Source organism: Aspergillus undulatus (assembly GCF_047715775.1).
Source record: "Aspergillus undulatus strain CBS 261.88 unplaced genomic scaffold BDV17scaffold_15, whole genome shotgun sequence".
NCBI classification, from domain to species: domain Eukaryota; kingdom Fungi; phylum Ascomycota; class Eurotiomycetes; order Eurotiales; family Aspergillaceae; genus Aspergillus; species Aspergillus undulatus.
Window position 1 is genome coordinate 43,261 of NW_027396619.1, and position 19,987 is coordinate 63,247.

At 51.5% G+C, this 19,987-nt stretch overlaps 5 protein-coding genes across 5 annotated transcripts; 2 read left to right on the plus strand and 3 right to left on the minus strand.

Moving 5' to 3' along the window:
• Nucleotides 1-692: 692 nt before the first annotated feature.
• On the minus strand, nt 693-4,005 carry BDV17DRAFT_280809 (uncharacterized protein; the record flags this gene model as incomplete). The annotated part of the gene is made up of 6 exons (XM_073759943.1): nt 693-1,131; nt 1,165-1,263; nt 1,297-1,570; nt 1,610-1,681; nt 1,715-2,101; nt 2,847-4,005. The coding sequence occupies 6 exons, from the start codon at nt 4,003-4,005 to the stop codon at nt 693-695; spliced, it is 2,430 nt and encodes an 809-aa protein (XP_073617054.1).
• A 3,149-nt stretch (nt 4,006-7,154) lies between these two features.
• Nucleotides 7,155-7,994, plus strand: BDV17DRAFT_289822 (18S rRNA pseudouridine methyltransferase; the record flags this gene model as incomplete). The annotated part of the gene is made up of 2 exons (XM_073761740.1): nt 7,155-7,445; nt 7,518-7,994. 2 exons carry the CDS (start codon nt 7,155-7,157, stop codon nt 7,992-7,994), a joined length of 768 nt encoding a protein of 255 aa, XP_073617055.1.
• A 2,327-nt stretch (nt 7,995-10,321) lies between these two features.
• Nucleotides 10,322-12,030, plus strand: BDV17DRAFT_289823 (VOC family protein; the record flags this gene model as incomplete). The annotated part of the gene is made up of 2 exons (XM_073761741.1): nt 10,322-10,497; nt 10,548-12,030. 2 exons carry the CDS (start codon nt 10,322-10,324, stop codon nt 12,028-12,030), a joined length of 1,659 nt encoding a protein of 552 aa, XP_073617056.1.
• A 357-nt stretch (nt 12,031-12,387) lies between these two features.
• Nucleotides 12,388-16,329, minus strand: BDV17DRAFT_297697 (acyl-CoA dehydrogenase/oxidase; the record flags this gene model as incomplete). The annotated part of the gene is made up of 8 exons (XM_073763540.1): nt 12,388-12,985; nt 13,047-13,230; nt 13,334-13,363; nt 13,502-13,547; nt 14,794-14,836; nt 14,894-15,003; nt 15,088-16,003; nt 16,113-16,329. 8 exons carry the CDS (start codon nt 16,327-16,329, stop codon nt 12,846-12,848), a joined length of 1,686 nt encoding a protein of 561 aa, XP_073617057.1. The 3' UTR covers nt 12,388-12,845.
• A 225-nt stretch (nt 16,330-16,554) lies between these two features.
• Nucleotides 16,555-19,791, minus strand: BDV17DRAFT_259226 (Zn(II)2Cys6 transcription factor). The gene is made up of 4 exons (XM_073757409.1): nt 19,231-19,791; nt 18,302-19,148; nt 17,971-18,247; nt 16,555-17,907 (listed from the first exon to the last, which is right to left on the minus strand). The coding sequence occupies exons 1-4, from the start codon at nt 19,509-19,511 to the stop codon at nt 17,093-17,095; spliced, it is 2,220 nt and encodes a 739-aa protein (XP_073617058.1). The 5' UTR covers nt 19,512-19,791; the 3' UTR covers nt 16,555-17,092.
• Between the last annotated feature and the right edge of the window lie 196 nt (nt 19,792-19,987).

Below are 19,987 nucleotides of genomic sequence, written 5' to 3' on the forward strand. Positions count from 1 at the left end.
CTACCGTCACAACAAACAGCATTTTTCCTTCCGACCTGGGCTTGTATGCTTCTCTATTCGGCGCTTTAACAACGAAAGACCTTCCAATTCCGTGATATTAAACCCTATGTGCGATCAGGTATCACCTCGCCGTAGGGGTAGGCCACGGCTATCATCTCAAAGTCTCTTCGGGCCTCCTCGGTCCGCTCTTGCTCTGCCTTCAGAAAGATTCGTTGTGGCACCAAAGTCTGGTCAATGATTATCTGGCCTGCAGCACAGACCGTTCCAGTGGAATTTCTGATAAGCATTGTTTCTGCGAAGAGCCTCGAGCGAGCGCCTTGTTGATGATAGTATGCCAAACATGATCACCTCAAGCGTTAGCTTTCTGTGTCTGATAACGAGTGAGAGTAAGCCAACGACTAGAATCCTCTCAATATGGAGAACGACTTACCACAATCACGGTGGAAAATGGTTCGACAAGCCAACGAGTACAGGGATATGGCCTATGGTTGATGCTAGCTGAACAAGTCCTGGCTGTCAAACCTAAGCCAGTTAATTGCTCCCCAAGCCAAGCGTGCTACAAGAAGTGCGTCTACCAAGATACCCCTGGCAGCCATTCATAATGTTCAAGTTCTCGTACAAGTTCATACATCCGATGTTTCCAGCTTTGACATTCAGTAATGCTTGCTTAGTTCAAGGCCCAGCTTTGTAGACTACCAGGCTTTCCGGCTTTCGTAGTGGCCCCGAAGGTCATCGACCTCTTTCTGCAAGCGCGACAAGTCCGCTAAAATATCTTGCGCATTTGACGGGCGCGGGACATAGTTCTCCGGCCCACCGACACGTTGTTCTGAACGAAGACTCGAGTTGCGGCTATCGTCGCTGCTCTGGTTTCTCCCACGAGTGCGGCGAGGAGGTGGAGGTGGTGGTAGGTGGCTCGTGGACGATGCTTGCTTCGATAGTATTCGAGAATTCGACTGAGTCCTTAACCCCAGTACCCCCATAGGCTGCAGGGATGACCTCGGTTCTATGTTCTCTGATGACAACGTGAGAGTTAATCTCGACTCGTCTGGGATAGACGAATCATTCCTAGAATCTCTACTCCGTAGCGAAGGAGTGAGTGACCGGGAGCCTGGACTTGGAGGTGTTGATATACTAGCCTCGATTATGGAGGTATGTGCAAGCAACTGGGAAGAATTAGGTTTCGAAAGCGTAGACTTCGAGCGCCTCACATGACTGTGGCGTCGACTCAATGGCGGCGTGGGAGGTCGCTTGTGTTGAGATTGGCTACGCCGAAGAGTATCGGTCTGCGGCACTGACTGGCTGAAGGACGAATCAAAACAATCCGAATCCGATTGTAAGACGCGAGGCGAAATCGTAAATTTCGGAGGAGATTCGTGGAATGAGACTCGACTTATGGCTTTGCCGGGAACCACAGACGCAGGCGATGTGTTATTTAGGTCGGGGCTAATCAGCCTACCATGATGGGTCTTCGGAGGAGGCGGCGGGACTCTTTCCCTATTACCTGAGCGAATAGCTAAGGCGCTTGGGTCTAGACCTGGCCCTAATGAGATTGGCCGGCCTGATGTTGTAACTATTGCGAATGACTGATGTTCATCAGAGGTGCTATCACTCTCTGGTGCCTCCAGTGGTGCGGATTGGCTCGATGCGAAGGAACTGGCAATCACCGTGTCAACTTGTGGTCCTTCCTGTTTAATGGAACATGATCGATTGGCACTCGTCGGTGTTTGCCTTTCAGTTGAGTGACTTGTGGTTGATGGCTGACTGGATGAACCCGACGGTGGGATAGTGCGATCACCCAAAACTGTCGTCGGGGATCCAGGAGGTACTTGGGCCTGCTCAGCCTCATCATCGCTCACGTCGGAGCTCTGTATGAAGGGATCGGACGCGGATTGTCCATCTAAAGTTGAAGAACCGTCGAGATCCGGCGCGTTGGGACTCGCAGACGGGGGGCTGCTCACACCGGCACTCGGCGAACGAACTTTCGCCTGGTTCGTTGCAACTGCAGAGCTTGGTGAATGGCTCAAGAAAATCTGATCCAAGGCTGTCGGAGGGGATGATATGGGTGGTGGAGGATGAGATTGGCGTTGGCGAGCAGTGGAATCTGCGAGGGTCAGCTTGTCTCACGATCGTCTTCACTCCGTCATGGCTGACTCGGAAAGCGGCGGAAAGCGAGTCTCACCTCCTGAATTTCTAGGGCGGAAAGGATTCAATCCAGACATCGCAGAGAAGCGTGACAACACCGACCATGAGAGCAAATGTTACTTTGGCGAGGGAGGGAAAGCTGGAGGGAGGAAGAGAAGAGCGGGGGGAAGTGAAGCTGATGGGGAAGTGGTGGAGGGTCAACAAAAGAAGTCGCCGCTGACCCGACTGGACTGTACCTTCCGCACGGCGTCCGGAAAGAGCAACGGCCGACCGTCGCTGTTGTTTACTAGTAGTATTTACTCTGTCTATGCAAAAAAAAACCACCATTCAACTAAGCACTGTCTGGCGCTCTGGCGTCTGTTTGTGGTCGCACAAAACGAAAGAAAACCTGGAACTGTATATCAGGAGTGGTATATGGTACAAAGAGTAGCCAAAGAATAAAGATCAAAGGGTCCCCCAGATCCATCCATCCAAGAACACCGCTAATAAAAAGACCACAGGATAAATGCTCGTCACAATATTGCCACCTTATGGCCCAATGCCCGAAAATAAAGGGTATCAGCTCGCCGTGTATGTAGTAAGAAAGACAAAGGGAAAAAGCAGGGCGAGGACAAAAGAGAGACAGGGTTTGCCTGACTGCTCCCTTCCACAACATCACACACAATGCTAGTAATTGACGTAGTATTCGTATGCACACAATCAACTTTCTTTGTAAACGTGCCACTCGTTCTCAGGACCGAAAAACGCCTGCGCGAGGCTCTTCCCGCTGTTGGTCGGTTGGCTGAAGGCCACCTGTTCCTTGGGAATTTCCATGCCGTAGATAAAGTTGCTGACGACACAGTCCAAGAGATCCATAGCGATACCTTTGCGTCGCGAGGAGCCGGAGGTCCAAATGCGCGAGATGCCCACAATCGCAGGATGAGCCTCATCGCAGACGGTCACGGCCGAATCGGTGTCGTCCGCCTGGGCAGCCGCCTTGTCCACTGCGTGAGACTGCCAGATACGCTCGGTCAAACAGGCTCCGACACATCGGCTATCCTTCATGTGCAAAAAGACCTTATATCTGTCCATCTTCTCCGACTCTCCATTCTTGCGCAGATGTTTTGGTGGCTCCGTCTGGCTCCAGAGGATTTCATCCTCAATCACGGGAGAAGAAAGCTCCTTGCTAAGGACCTCTAGGACCTTCTTGGCCTGATTCTTCGCGGTTGGAGTCGATTTGCGATCAATTATCACCACGTAGCCCTCATCAAAGCGAGTCGCCTCGTAGACCCATCGTGACGCATTTTGCCTCATAAACGCTTTCCCCAAATCTACCCCAGTTGAGTTCATATCGTGGAATTTCTTATGGAGTGATGCGTCTTCGGCATTAGATGGCACATACTCCATGCCACACGTCGCGCATGTTTTCCGTACGTCATGGCCCAAATCAAGTTGCATCTGCTTCAACGCCGGCGGTTTGGTAGCGAGTGTTGCTGTTTTCTTCGGAGGATCGAGGGAAGCGCGCACGCTGTTGGAATTTACTTCAGAGAGGGGGGAGCCATTGACCCCATCCTTTGTTGCCGTATGCTTGCGTTTGAGGAAGGAGAAAGTCGGCTTGCGAGTGTTCTGCGGCGGGGGAGACAAGCGTGGCGGCGGGGAGGAAGGGGGGGTCGACAGGTCGGTGTCGTGAGACCCGTCCGACAGGGCAAGGGAATTCCGACGCGACGGACTCGATCGCATGTTGGCGGTCGATTCGCGAATGGCATACTCAAGGCTCTTCTCCGCCGCGTCCGACTCGCAATCGGATAGAACGCGTCGTTTTTTGGCAGCTGGACGCTGGTCGTCGTAGACGCGCCATGAGGATCGGCCGTATGTTTTCATCATGAGACCTCTGCCGAAGAGTGATTAAAAAAGGATGACGCGAGAAAGCGAGGGGCAATGAGGGAGGAGCATACCGCTTGAATGAATTTGTTACAGTCCACGGCATCTCCCTTTTTTGCGGTTGTGCTGGAGTGACTGAATTAAATCATGAGAATTCGGGGAGGGTCAACATGGGAACACAGAGTTGCAGGCAGTAGAAACACAAACAGAAACAGGAACGCGAGACAAAGGGAAACAGGAGTAAGGCAGTAGTGATGTTATGCGCTGATGACGCCTGTGATGATTATTTTCCACGGACGGAAGGCTTCGGCGGCGAGTGATCGACGGGTGGGCTCTGGAACGCGTGAGGGCTAGCCTGATTGAGCTATATTGATGCTGAACCTTCGTACAATGGTGTCAAAGGTACTGAGAGGGTGAAAGTGGTGAAGGAGAATAGTTATTATTGTATCATATCTTATATCAGGCAGCCTGATCCTGTGGAACTCGTTTGATTGCAGCTCTGGCGACTGGACCACTGCGACAGCCCAAGAAGTTGCCGACTTCGCCTCCTGAAATCACGAGCAGCCAACCATCGCCCTCGCTCTAACCTGCATAAAGTATGTCTCTCCAGCACCCTGGTATGACTGGACGGCCTCACCACACTACCGTCCCTCCAAGCTGCGCTGGCAGTTATTCTCTCTTGTTATTATTTATCCGCCTACCTTGGTTGGCCCAGCCCTTGCGGAACCCTGCCTTGAGCTTGGATGATGATGCCTTACGGGGCTCTCCTTTGGTGCTCTACATGATCTACAGCGTACACCACACTCTTCAAGCAAGGGCTACTAGCGTCCAGCTCTGAGTCTGGAGCGTGAACACACTTGGCAGAATACCCTCTGGGTCTACGGATATGGAGTATAGGTCTGCTAGACCTTGACGTAGAGACCGTGTCCTCCAGAATACTGTGAGCCCTTCCGCGACTTGCATTGATAGGATCGAAGCCTTGTTTTCGTGGCACAAGACCAGCCTTCATGGGAAATCCTTTGTGCGCATCGCAAGAATCCTCCCCTTACGGAGTACATGCACTCCAACATTCCTTGCTGTAGGTCCCTCTTCTATTTATCCATTCTTGCCTTTTCGGAGCTCATGCATCCGACTCAGTTGCCAATCCATGCGAGCATCCTCGCTGATGGTGTCCGGAGAGGCGTCAGACTCAAGGCAGTAGGTCTCCTATCATGGCACTTTAATGACTTGGATAATCTGTGCGATCATCCTGTTGGTTTGACGACGTAAAGAAGCAACTCTCGCATCTCAGACGCCAGGTGACTGGCAGAGAGGCTTCAGTAAGTTATGAGGTCTTCCAGACCACGAGCATTCTACATACAAAAAGCAGCCTTGTTCTTCCGCGCTTTGCTTTTCCTCTGAGAGATTATCAAGAATCAACACCGCGCCCTGGCAAGTGCGATATGCTTTCCACGCAACCACAGTTATGCACCAGAGAATTCGGGGCACAATCCGTGGGGTTGATACTGTAGTAATTGAACGTCGACGCTGATGACCCGAATCAAGCTTAAGCGCCACCCGGTATGACAGGTGCATGGCTCGCCAACTTTGAATGGCTGGGCCATTTGAGTGTGTGCATCATTCCAGGTGGCACATCAAGTCATCCGAAGGCAAGCCGCACATGTCGTATGTCACCGTCAGCTCTTGCTGATGCGGAGTTGAAGGCCACATGTAACAGCGAGCAGGAGAGAATGAACCCCTCCGACGGGGCCCAAGCAGCAGTAGTCAGCAACCGAACTCCTCGAACCGAAGGTCTGAGTAAGACGGCCTCAGAAGCCAGTAATTAATTGTCGGACTTCATATCTCTCACCATCGCTCCGTAGCTGCTTGGAGCGTTGAATGCCCTGGCCATTTACTCCGCTGCGGGGAAGAGAAGATGGATGGACGTGACAGAGATCCGACTGCGCGGCGGCATCCTTAAGAAGCTTGACCAGGCAAGCGCCGCAAGGAGCTTTCCCGATACGGGAACCATTCTATGGGTTCGAAAGAGTCGGTCGAATGCCTCTTCGAGTTGGGGAAGGCTGCAAAAGCGATGGGTACTAGTACTGTAGGTTTTGGTAGCCCGTAATAACACCACCATCCATCGAGCCCATGCGAGTCTGCAGAGGACTCGTGGTTATAGACGGGGTACAAACAATCTAGGGAGGGAGACTCGACCTCGAGAGAAGCCTGCAGAAATGGCAGTCGAGTGTTCGGCGGGTTGTTTCGGTGATAAATGACAGCTCCGAATAGGTCGAAGGAAGCAGGGGTCGCTCCCCAGGACTGCAGTACTAAGTACTACAAAAGACGCGATAGTGTGCAGAGAGGATAACATGAGGCGCGGAAAATCCTCCGCGGGGACCCGAGTATTGGAGACTGCAGCGTCATGAACAATGAGGGAAAGCAACCGTTAGTGGAGGGTGGTTTGATGCTCCGACAACGGTAGGTTTCGAGTACAAGATGCTGGTAAGACTAAGAGAGCCCAGTTTTGGCGGGACCCGAAAAACCCTTCAGCCCGCCTTTCTGTCACTCTCCGGCTCACCATTACTTGGTAATTCTTATTTCTCAATCTTCAGACTCTCAATCTCAGAAAAGCCAACTTGGAAAGTGACCTGAACACTCCCAGGCCGTTTCTATACCCCTCGCAACCGCCGATTCCCTGAACTTCGGGCGCCGCAACTGTTCAACCTCCGAGCCGTCGAGGCTTCAGCTTCGGCCTATTTTTTTCCCTCATTCCTGGCTCTCAGCGTATTATTAGATCGCTGCCTTTCGCCGATTCGCGTCTCCTCCAAAAGCCCGGTTGCTCATAATGTCGGAATCCCTCCAGGTAGCAGGAAAAAGAAAGCGTGCCAGTATGTGACAATTGCCCAATGAAAGCCTCCTTCTCACAGCTCTTCACTGTCGAACTTTTCCCCCTCATTCCTGCCCGCCTCTGCGTCCTACTATTCCCGACAGCCAACTTCCTTTTCTTTTCACCCCTCCATCCCTCAGCTGGAGCGGATCGGCGTCAAGCTCCAGGAGAAAGCTCCGTAACAACTCCAGCATCCATTCACTGGCAATTTTTCACCACCCTCCCAGCAACAACACACCCCCGTGCTCTCCCCGCCACTCCTCTTCCTCGTCGTTAGCCCGCTATGATTACTGACCTGCCTGAACGCTCAGGGACACAGTCTTGCCCTCCTCCCGAGTTGCCTCAGCTTGTCGCTGAGCAACACGTGCCCATCCCTCCTAGTGATAAAGAGACGCAACGTTTAATTGTGGTACTTTCTCACGCTAGCTTGGAGACGTTCAGGGCTTCTCACGGTGGACGCAATGGTACCGCTCGTGATGAGAAGTACTCATTGCTCAACAGCGACGAGCACATTGGTGTCATGCGCAAAATGAACCGAGATATAAGTGAGGCTCGTCCTGACATTGCCCACCAGGTAAGGCCATTTTTTCTGTCAAACGGAACCGATCTGAAACCTCGGTCGCTGACAATCATCCTCTACCGGCAGTGTCTTCTCACCCTCCTCGACTCTCCCGTCAACAAAGCTGGCAAGCTGCAAATCTATATTCACACTGCCAAAGGTGTGCTGATTGAGGTCAATCCTTCGGTTCGCATCCCTCGAACGTTCAAGCGTTTCGCCGGTCTTATGGTCCAGCTTTTGCATCGGCTTTCTATTCGTTCCACCAATTCACAGGAGAAGCTCCTCAAAGTCATCAAGAACCCCATCACCGACCACTTGCCTCCAAATTGCCGCAAGGTGACACTCAGTTACGAAGCTCCGGTTGTAAGGGTCAAAGACTACATTGAGTCCCTTGGACCCAAAGAGAGTATTTGTATCTTTGTCGGAGCTATGGCCAAGGGTCAGGATGATTTTGCCGATTCTTTCAAAGATGATGCGATTAGTATCAGCAACTACAGTCTGAGTGCCAGTGTCGCATGCAGCAAGTTCTGCCATGCCGCCGAGGAAGTATGGGATATTCTTTGAATACGCTCGACAGCTCAATCTCATCCTTGGTGGTGGCAACTGTTCAAAATTGACGACGCGACGAATTTCCTTGCCGCTTTATCATTTGCTTCTCAGGAGCATGGCAAACGTTGATTGTTGAAGATGATCTCCCTAATACTTTGGCCTTTTTTTCCTGCCTTCGTCGAGTCCTCGCGAACTTCCAATCTGGATCTGTCGGTTTCGTATTTTGCCTTATTACCATCGGCCGATTGGTTTAGCAAAGTACCTTCCATTGTACGACGCCAATAAGCCAAGGTTACAGCCTGTAATCCTTGCCTGGGGTACGTGCTCTTCCGGTGATCTATTTGTTGACAGGAATCGAAGAGGCTGTGAAGGTCAGAGCGATCTGGACCATAGGGAGTCCTTGGCTGATAGTTGACTACTCCGTACCCGCACTGCGCTTCAGTCTGCACAGCGCAATGCCTCGATTCCAAGTGGACGGCCTCGATCAATTAATCGCGAGTGAGCAGCAGAGGGGTACCACGATACACTCTAGTCGGTCGTCAGTCTAGATATATATAGATGGAATATTATGACAAAAGTCTAGTGGAATCTCGCACCTGGTTGGGTTGAGGAGAGAATATTTTCCAGCTTCTCGGTCTGTAGTTGTACGGCATAGTTGCAACTTGCAACAACTTGCAAGTGAGATTGGGATTTGATGCCTAAGGTTGACGCAAGGCATTCCTGCCATCGTCTTTTTGACTCTCTCTCCTCTTCCCTTCTCCCCTCCCGTCATTCAGTTTGGGTCTTGCTCGTCTGGTTCGTATGACTCATTCGGTAGTCGATATTCATTTGCCTGGCCCTGCGCTCTTCAGCCTCGGATCCAAGCCTCCTGTACAGGGTACGCCGCAATAAGTACGGACTGAGTGGCCCCAGTAGCTAAGACGGCGTTTCTTGCGCACGACGACGTGGCAAGCAGACATCTCCTACTCCATGGGTTTGTGGATCTCCCGCTTCATTTGGGGCGCCGAAAGGGTCCGTTCATCCGTCGACTGTCGACAACTTGATTATTCTGTCTATGGATTCCTGTGAAGGTTATTCTGCATGGAACATAGGCTCATGGCACCGCTGATTCCGAGCAATAATGGCCGCGGCCACGAACAACAGCTAGTCAGCCACCAAGCTCCGTCTTAGAGGGTACAAGTTACAACCGACACTCCAAAAATAGTCATTTGCAGCCGTCAATGATTATTGACGATGCTTCACCCATCATAATTTCGCCCCAAGAAACCTTGTCTGGGAGTCAAGAGTCAAGGAGTGGATAATTACCGAGCGGTCAGACAGCACCGGCGGTGACTAGCAGCAGCACAAGTGCCCAAAGCAGGAACGGAACAGGCCATCATCAGAGGTGCAGAACGACAAGAGGGGCTGCCAAGTGGTTCTCGAAACTCGTTTTCTTCGACCGTTCTCTTCCATTCGCTGTTTCTTCGTGATTGGTGGCCGTGTGTCCAGACAGACTAGTCTGTCTTCGCGGTGTCAAACGATAGGTTGCTCTAGCGGTGTCCGACTCTTATTGCTCCATAGTCCTGATGAGTGACAACAGGGTTGCAAACGATGGATGAACTAACCGTCTATCTCGCTGCAGTCCAATGTCACGCTTCGGGCCTGTGCAATCTCCCTCGTCAGACTTGCGCCTCCAGCCAATCCTGGTCTTCCACACTGTCCTTGATCGCTCGCCTCACCAACTTGATGTTGCTTGGCTTTGGTTCTGCGCGGTCCCCACACATTTCCTAATCGACAGGGCCGCCTACAGGGCCCCCGTCAGGCTTCTCCACGATGACCTGGCTGTGATTCCAATGTTGTTCAACCCCTCGTGGCTAGCTTCACCGATACATAGGAGTATCGTGGGTCTGTCTGAATTTCATGATTTCCGATAGGAGCTCGTCTTTTCCGGTGACCGCCTGCATGGCCGGGCTCCTGCTGAGACCATGCGCTCCTACCTGGTAGAATTTCAAGGCTCTTTCGTCGAGCACGAGGACGCCTACAAGACTACCGCCCTGGCAGCTTCTGGTTGGATGGCGGGGGCATGCTTCGAGAATACCTCCAAGGACTGAACGGCTTTATTTATCAATCCCTTCATCCTGCCTTGCGAATCTGTCTTCACTCATCCATTCTATCTTCACCCACTTAGACCAGGCCACTCATCCATCATACTTCAGTTACAGTTCGTGCCAAAAGCTACTTTACTATCACTTCTACAATCAACCCATCGGTGAAATACAGTTGCCACCTCTACAAACCGCGCTTCTTCCTCTTAAGGTTCTCGCTAGAGCTTCGACTCAGCGAGACAACATATTCGACAAGACATGCCTCTTTCTCACTTGACCTTAACCGTTTCCCACCTTCCCACTTCCACATCATTTTTCCTCTCCTGCTTACAACCCCTGGGGTACAAATTCATTGGTCGTCATGACGATTATATCGGATTTGGTCAAAATTCCAACGAACCAGCAGACTTCTGGATTACGGAGCAAAAGCCGGGGTGAGCGGGAACTCTATAAACACCTCAACGTATGTCTAACAAAATAATAGGTTTCCCGCCGGTGCGGCTCATGTTGCGTTTCCCGCGCCTTCAAAAGACGCTGTAAACTCATTCTTCATCTGTGCCCTGAAAGCTGGCGGAAAACTGCATGGAGAGCCTAAGACTCGTGACACCCATTCAGGCTACTTTAGCGCTGCTGTGATGGACATGGATGGGAACAGCATCGAGGCCGTGTATCGCCCCGACGCAGACACAAAAAGCAGCTGCGGCAGCACGGTAGCCAAATCTGCCTTTGATAAACCTGCTCTTGCACTGCTCGAGAATGGTTCGGTTGTTTCAAAGGCCAGCACTATCAAATCAAATTCCAAATCCCACGCATCCAAGGCAATCACCGCTGTGAATAGAGGAGCGCCTTCAGAACGCGGTGGGTCAGTTGTCTCGACCCGCGAAATCCAACAAGCACCCCCGCAGCCTTACGTTGTTCACACTCACACAACACAAACCGCCGATGACGGTAAGGCTGCTAAGACGATTGTCGGAACGCTTATAGGCGCCGCCGCTGGCGCAGCGATCGCCTACGCCATATCCAAAAGCGATTCAGAACCGAATCAAACCACAATATCTAGCCCACCACCGGCACAATTTGCCCCTCAAGAGTTCCGTCAGCTCCCCTCGCAAGAGTCATCGCCAGCGTCTTCTCAATTCCAGGATTATCAGGGATATCGCGCCATTGAGGCACCTCCTCCCCGAAGCGTTTACTCGAACGCAGAATCGCGCCCTCCGCTAACCCGGAGCGTGACGTCCAAGAATCCTTGGGCGAGCACGGTCTACGACGGTACTGAGTTCGGGACTAGAGGTCCAATAGGGAGTCTATATTACGACGAAGGAGGCCGTCGGGCCTCAGACGGAAGCATTTACAACCAGAGTGAAGCTCCCATCAGAGCCATCGAATATCACTCCGCACTCGGCTCCCAACAATACCCGGCCGACGTGAGCACATTGATCAGCTCTTTCCGCGAGAAATCTCGCATTTCGGAGAAGGAAAGCGTATACTCCGCTTCCACCATCAAAGCATCCAAATCCCATCACCAGAGCTCGCACCATTCCGTCACCAAGTCGCATGCTGGAAGCACAGCCTCCTCAACTCGTACAGCCCGCCAGATCCCTCTCCCGGAGGGCTCAACTGCCTCGTATGCGTCCTACCGCAGCGGCGCTAAATCTGCAGCTCGCTACGATGACGTGGATGTTGACACTCATGTCACGCCGGATGACTCGATCAGTCAGGCCGGTGACTCGTCCAGACGCTCCTCTTATTCTCATCGCTCACATCACTCTCATAAGTCCCATGCGTCAAAACGTTCGAGTAAATTCGACGAGCCTGTCAGGCCAAGTGACAGTGTCAGCCAGGTATCAAGCCATGCCTCAAAGCGAACTGTCAAGGCCAGCGGGAGCATTGCGGGCGGTGGCTCGAAGGTTGGTTCGGCGGCCGGTTCGAGAATGAGTTCGAGTCGGCGGGGAAGCCAGGCTGCGTAAATTGCCTTTCAGCCTTGATTTGAGTGATGATTTCCACTTGCATTCATTCCTACCTTCGTTGTTGCCTTTTCGATTATGAAGGGTGTGTTCCAGCCCACCCTACTATACAGATGTCTCACTTATAGCATAGATATTGTTCTTCATCTTCATACAGCATGTGACATAAGACGATGATTTCTCCTGATTCAGCCATATCTTTTTCAGTCCATACATCTTCCAAATTTGTCGACGTTGTCTCATAGCTACGACTAAACAAGCACGCCTTCATGTACACATTGGCTTCTGGAGCTTTGAATCAAATATGGCCAGAGAAGCGCAGAGTAACTGGAGTTGCACAGCTAATTGGTAATGCCTCGTTGAACTACTAAGAGACTAGTTCTCCTAATACAGCCCAATCTCCCCTCACCAGCCTCTCTATCCTGTCGCTACTACCCAGTCCACTGCCCAGACTACTCGCAAGCCTGTACAACCGCATCGACAACGATTTTGCGACCCCGACCCAAGGAAAAATCAATCGTCATGCTTGGGTTATATTTGTGAATCACATAACATTGTCCGACTCCATTCAATAAAACAAAAATGCCATGAATGCATGAGTTGTTCATAATGATCGTTGGATATGACATTTCCCGCCAAAAGGAGAAACCCGAAAACTAAGAATATATGTAAAACAAACGCAAATAGTCCACAGATAAAACAACCAAGAGATCTACGATCACGGTACGCCAGGCTTCCTGCATATTGTCACAAAGCGAGTAGAGACGCAGAGCACTTGAGAAGACCATGTGTGGCCGTGGCAACTTGACAGGCGAAGATCAGATGGCGTATTTGCGAGTCCACTCACGTGCGGTTGCTTCGTATCGGGGGCGATCGGTCTTGTACACATGAGCAATCTCCGGCACCAACGGGTCATCGGGATTGGGATCTGTGAGCATGGAGCAGATAGAGAGCAGCACTGCGAAGCATGTCAATCTCGCGATCAGGGCAAGACATGAGAAGGACTGAGGCCGACCCACCTTTAGAGATAGTCAGGGCTGGACTCCATTGGTCTCGGAGAATATCGAGACAGATGCTGCCGTTGGAGTTGATGTTGGGGTGATAGATCCGTGTGTTGAAATTGACCTTGGGGGGTTTGAAAGGGTAGTCGGTAGGGAAGTGGATGTTTAGGAAAAACACGCCGCCCGAGTATGGGGAGTCACCCTAGAAGAATATATTAGAGATTGAGCACAGTTGTTATGGAGGTGTAAATTCGTAAGAACCTGGACAACTACGTCCAAAACAAAAAGAGGTGTAGTTGACTTACGGGACCCATGATTGTTGCTTGCCAGTGGAACTGTTCAGTTGGAAAAAAAAATGTGTTAGTCTCCCTTTTTGATGAATGGCATCGCACGTAATGATGGGTATCAAAGCGACCCCGCCACGATTGACGACCGTTTAGTAAGAACAGAAAATAGAAGATCGCGGGGCATACCAAATCTTCTCCGGCAGGACCGGCAGAGCAGGAAGAGGGAGGATCACTGTGATAGGAAGTGCACGTCAATAAAATGGCTAAAGGGCCATGGCGTGTAGGACGAAGTCCTGGTGGGTGAATTTGAGGCCCCCGCGATATGGTGGGGTGGAACACTGAGAGGGAAAGCTTACCGGCCGAGGTCAGTGAGTTCCTTGTTGATTCTCTTGAGGGCCATTTTTATGATATGAGGAAAAGAAGAGAAGAGAGAGAGAGCGGAGGATGAACAAAATCAGCCGATCGACGGTTGAGGAATGAGTGGTGTTATCGAATTTGGAGGCGGGTATCTGCAGTCAAGAGTCGATGGTCAGCAACGCCGGAAAACAGAAGAGTTGGCGAAAGAAGGAATGATGACCAGAAGCTAACAAGATAGAGATGGAAATGTGAGGAAACGACAGAGGAAGAAAGAAGGAAAGAGGAGAGAGCTGGTGGTGATATACTCACAGGATTACGTCGGGCGAGGCTGGAGGAGGGGAAACGAGAAGAGAGAAAGAGAGAAGGAAGAGTCAATGCTGAAGGCGAAACGAAGCGGGAGAAGGAGGGCCCGCCAAAATTACATTTCTTACAAAGATTACCCTCCCCGGCCCGTTACCGCTGACTGCCCGACAAATCAGGTCACATTGGGCGCTTCCGTATCCGGCATTACATACCACCAGCCACCTACAAGCCACACCCCACTCTGTACAGTCTGCCTAACTACGGAGCACGTAACTACTTATAGTGGCTACAGGAGCAGTAATTACGGCTTTGGCCAAGTACGGGGGAAATATCTCTACTCTGTGCTCTTTACAGACTGCTAGTAGGGGTCAAAATATGGAACTCTCAGTGCACTCATCTTCGGCCGCGCCAGCGCCTTCGTGCATTGCCACCTTCCGAGCCACCGACAAGTGGACAGGGCTGTCTCAACTCTCCAGGTCCAGGAGTCCAGGGTCTTGCTTAATGATTCCGTAAGGCGGCAAGGTGGACACTAAGCCTTCACTGTGGTTCGTCCAATTAATGAGTACACTGGGGCTTCTCCTGCGGAAGAATCTTTTGCTCCAGGGCTGGCTTGCAAGTTCCTCCAGAGACTCGCGTGCCCACGTGGCGCAGCCATAACGTGACCTATTTTCATAGCTTGTCATTGGGTGCGAGCTTTTGTAGAGATATCCTTTCCCAGAATAGCATTTGTATGTACAGAGATGGATGCTCGTGGCCATCTGGAGCTAGACTTAGTAAGAACAATTCTAATATGTGTAAAGACGGCATGTGTCGGCTACACAAATGCCTGCACACCAGTAATGGCGCGGCCCAAGATCAGAGCTACATTGGGATATCAGTGCTGTCCCCCGAAAACTTGTTGCTAGAAAGGACACTCACCATGGATATCGCTCTGTCCCTCATAGGTTTGCACAACGAATAGGTTCGCTGCATGACGAGCTATATGATACTCATCACTAGTGGCATTACCGCCAAAGATTTCCTGAAGTCTGTTGGGCAGAGACGCAGTCACTTGGCTATTCTGGTGGCAAGGTGCAAATGGCCGCGGCAAGCAGGTCTGAAGGTGTACTTACATCCGAGAGTTCGCAAGGGCTCGATCACAGTTTTGCCTCTTCACCAACGATATCATTTCGGGTGTGGATTTCCCTGCATCCTTCAATCTCGCAACCTGGGTTGCGGCCAAGGTGCCATACGTAGCGTCTGTGACAGCGTCCGCCAGCTTCTTCTGGATGAGCTGGTACTTAGCCAGAGGGTTACCCTTAAACTGCTTCCTCTCTAAGGCATAGGTTCGGGCGCGATCAATACAGTCCTCAAGAGCACCCATGGCCCCAAAAGCAATGCCCAGTCGAGCACTGTTAAGACAGGTGAAGGGTCCAGTCAGCCCCTCAACATCAGGAAACATGTTTTCTACGGCCACCGGGCAATCGTCCAGCTGGATCATGCCTGTGATGGATGCGCGAAGAGCAGATTTGTTCTTCAGAGCAGGTGTCTCGAGTGTTCCCGGTGGGCACTTGCTGCGCTCCACCGCGAACCCGCGGATTTTGCCCGTGCTTTGCAGCTTAGCCCAAACAATTAAGACGTCGGAGATGGGCGAATTGGTAATCCAAGTCTTACTGCCGGAAAGCAGGTATACTCCTTTCTGAGTAGGGTGTTCGCGCGCGATTGTCTCCATTGACCCAGGGTCAGACCCGTGATTTGGTTCGGTCAGACCAAAGCAGCCCGCCAGCTTGCCTTGCGCCAATTCTGGGAGAAGCCTGTCCTTGAGCTCCTGGGTTCCAAACTCGTGAATGGCGGTCATAGCCAAGGAGCTTTGCACGGACATGCCCGACCTGTATCCCGAATCCACGCGCTCCACCTCTTTCGTGATGAGCCCCGAAGCAACTGTGCTGACTCCTGCGCACCCATATCCTTCAATGCTGGCCCCGAGTAAACCAAGCTCGCCCATCTCCTCAAGTATTCTTCGGTCATAATTCTCGTTCCGATAAGCATCTGTTAGTAAGTACAAACTATCAGTGAGGAGGCAATTTATCAACCTGAGAAAGCGACGTACCTACTGTACGCCGCGGGAATGTCTCATGGGTGGGGTCGATTCACTTACCTAAAACCCGCGGTTGCAATTGTTCCTGGCAGTACTGCCTCGCGGTCTCCTGGATCGCCAACTCATCCTCTGTATATAACTCAGACGCAAGGAGAGGGTCCTCCCAGTTGAAAGTTGTGGCAAAACCACGCAAGGCAGCGGCGCGCGGAGCTGCGGAAACCTTGGCCAGTCGGCCTGTCGAGCGCGAGACGATACGTAAAAGGGGAGAAGGATTCATCTCCAGGAAATTCAAAGTCAGTTCCTAGTGAAAACCAATTAGGCTGTAGAATTTCTTGAAAGACAAGATCACGACAGTGGCGCGGAAAAGAGTGCTGCGGGTTGCGGGGGAGTTCTTAGGAGGCGAACCTCGGCAATCTGCTCGGAGATCTACAGACACCACCGAACAGCTAGAAACTAGAGAGATAAAATAGTCGATGTTTCGGCAGGATGCCTTCACCAGAATACCAAGATGCGATTGTAGTTTCTTCGGCTCTGCTATATGTATACTTTAGCTAGGCTAATTACCGCGGATAGTCTTCGGTCTGCTCAGCAATATCCGCGGCCTGCCGTCGGAGATGCGGTTCAGCCGGTTGGAAGCCGGCAATCCCATTGGAGGCTATCCCCATTGCATTATTTTATCCGGACGTGGTGACATGCGAGCCCTTCAAAGGTTTGAACGCCGTCCTATACATCTGCTGGGAAGCGCCTCTCGGTTTGATCAAGTCAGCAATGATTGCGGGCAGATGTTCGGCTGTTGACAGCATTATAGCAGGACATTCTTTCCCATCATGGTAGATCGGGGCGCCGTTACACATTATGTAGCGTTCGCGAGAAACTCTTCAGAAAACCGCTTGATAAAGACCCGCAGCCTTCGTGGATTCTCCTCAAAGGGGTCCCGGACTATGCTTAAGGTGAGTGTCGAGGTAGAACGCAAGTCACACTCCTCTCAATCTATCTTCACTGTCTGAGCTCTTGCCACGATGAGGTAGGCCTTGACGCCGTCATGCGGGCATCTGGGATTGGAGGAAATCAAACACCCCAGTCGGAAAATATTCCTCATCAAACCCCCATAAATCAGCCATCATAGGGTCCACGGAGCCTTCAGAGAGCCCGTTTTGTTTACCCGTCCCAGATTCAACCCCATTGCCTCTCTCGGCGGATAGAGGCGCAACACCTAAGAGTGGAGGTGGATGATTCAAGATGGTATCTCCCTCGCCCAAAGGCTGAGCCCCAGGTATTATTACAGGCTTGAACATTGAGGAACTGTCGTTGTTGCCCTGTCCCACGTACTGTTGAGAGCCACAGTTCCTTTTCTCCCATTCCTCGAGTCCTGCAAGCATTTTCTTCAGGCCACGGGATATATGATGGCTAAGATGCCGCTCGCTTGCTCGCTTGCTACAGGACACCATCAGCTCAATGATGCGGCCCACCAGAGCACGCACGTACGAAACGTCGATGTGGAGACCCGCTGCCGCAATCGAATTTTGTTGGTTTTGAGTATTGGGAACAACACTCGAGCAGCCCTTGGCAGCGATTTTCAAGAGGAAGACAGCGGCAAACGTGATCATGCTGTGGAGGTACAGTGGAACACCAACCAAGGCTCGCTGGATGTCAGGTTCATCCAGGACCACCATCAGTGTTCCGATCGCAGATTCTATAGCCAGGTTTGCGCGCTTCTTCCGTTCTGCGGACATCGGGCGTGTCGAATTCGAAGAATGATAGGTTCGCAGGGCCACAGAGTTCAGCTGCAAGCGGCAGAAATTATAGTGTAGATATACAGCTTTATAGGGGTACGCACCAACATACCGACTTCCAGCTGCATCATCAAAAATTTAGCAACAAGCAAAATTATCCACAGCAAAAGAGAAAAGCATCATACCTAAGCGCGGCAGCCATGCGGACCGCCAATCCCCGAGGTCGGTATCGAATTTATCGATTTTGGGAAATTCAGTTTCTGGTACCTCCAAGTCAACATCGGGGCCGAAGGCATGGTATATTCTGGAGAGAATGATAAACAAATCCACCTGGCTGTGTAGACGAAGGTCGGATTGCGATACAGATGGAGAGAGTATAAAGGTATGGTGATTGGCGATGCTGTAATCCTCGTGGATTATGGGTGGGCGCCCGTAGGCGATAGAGAAGTGGTGCTCCAAAGTCTGAAAAGGTCAGGTTCTACTCGAATATGAAGATAGCACAAGACCATGGCTTACATAGAGAAGGTACCAGAGCCTGGCCTGTTCCTTGTGCTCTGGAGAACCTAGGGTAGCTTTTCGGTAGGCTTGATGAAGATTCCGCTCCGTCGCAATCCGAACCGCATAACCCGACAACTTCCAACTTACGTCCGCGAGCCAAAAAGCGCCTATACATAGTGCGCGCAGATCATCTAGAGTATGGTGCCTGTCCAGCATTGACTCCGATGCTAATTTTGCGAACTCGGTGTAACATGTATCAAAAGTCCGCTCCTTATGTGGTAAGTGAAGTGCAGTCACGGCGAAAACAGCAGCAGAAAGCATAGAAGACGAATTCCGCAATGAAGTGAGATCCTTATGTACGAGTAATATGCCATCCCATAAATAACGGTTGAGAACGCGGTCGAAGTGATCAAACAGCTCCTCTGCTTCTTGTAAGCCTACTGCTCCACGCGAGACGAAGTCCGTAACGAGATCATTTGCATGATGTCGTTCGGGCGAAGTAGCCCGGATATCGCTCAACTGAGTCACCTCATACAAGCTTCCCATGGGAGCAGTGACGAGTGACGTGGCACCATTTTCTTCCTTATCAATAGCATATTGTGGTTGTGGCTGAAAGGTTGCTATAGGCGGGCTCATTTTCTCAGCGCCGGCCCGTGTTGCGGCATCGATTGACTCGTTTACCTCGACTGCCCTATCTATTCCAGTGGTCAGAGGAGAGTCATCTGTTGACACGGTGGACGCTTTTCGGACTCTTTTCCTAGGCGGGCGTTCAGCGGACTTCCCAACAGCTTGATAGTACGATAACTCCGGTAATTGGACTTTCCGAAGCAAATCAGCCATGGCAAGCTCGATGGTCGATTTCCACCTGCAAAGCAACACAAGATCTATTAGCATTGTTATGTTCAATCAAGGCTGCATTTTGGGGGGTTAGGAGGGGGGATGATTACTCTGCTTCATCATCGAGCAATGTCTGAAGGCTTTTGTTGACCACGCATTCTAAACCCATCCGATGACATCGCTGGCAAACGATCTCTCCTGCGTTCATATCACATCGCACCTTATGCCGTTTGCACTCCGTACAAGCACGTATCCTTCGTGATATCTTTGGGACGTGGAGCGGACTCTGCCGGGAGCCAATCTCGGTGACAGAATGTGGGAGACCGCTCTGAGGAGACGACCCCGAGGACGCCGCGCCATTCGCGTCAGAATGAGGACGATTTCGTTTCATTGTGCAATGGGGATTCTCATCGGCTGGAATAGACCGCTGTTGTCACTATTCCCGCAAATCTGCTAGGCTGAATTCTATGCCGCGGTGATACTCTGAGTAGAGCGGATAAGTAGCGGAGGTGTTGGGCTGGAGAGGATCCGCTTTCATTACGAAGTAGGGCCAATCAGTCGGCTTTCTGAGCTGCTACTGTCGTCAGCGCAGATGTGCAGGGCTATGATAACGGACTCCTATAAGTGGGAATATGCAGGATCACGGCGTCGGTGGCTCCTGGCGAGCCCAGGCCTCACTCTACTCCGTACCTCCTCACTGCCCTGGACTCGCAGTCGGAAGAGTGGGGGTGGATCACGTGTATACATTGCGGCCGCTATTCCCAACACGGCCTAATGATGTCGCTCGCGCAACGCGTTCTACTCGGAGTACATGTGGCCGCGACTCGAACCGCTCATCCTCAAGTCCTGGTACTAGCGTCGTCGTTC

What these genes read in the sequence shown, in the direction of transcription:
- BDV17DRAFT_259226 (XM_073757409.1), bottom strand. Translation starts at nt 19,511, where the DNA reads ATGAAACGAAATCGTCCTCATTCTGACGCGAATGGCGCGGCGTCCTCG. An exon ending in GGCTCTGGTACCTTCTCTAT is followed by an intron (nt 18,248 to 18,301) that starts GTAAGCCATGGT and finishes TGACCTTTTCAG; the next exon opens with ACTTTGGAGCACCACTTCTC. An exon ending in CGCATGGCTGCCGCGCTTAG is followed by an intron (nt 17,908 to 17,970) that starts GTATGATGCTTT and finishes TTGATGATGCAG; the next exon opens with CTGGAAGTCGGTATGTTGGT.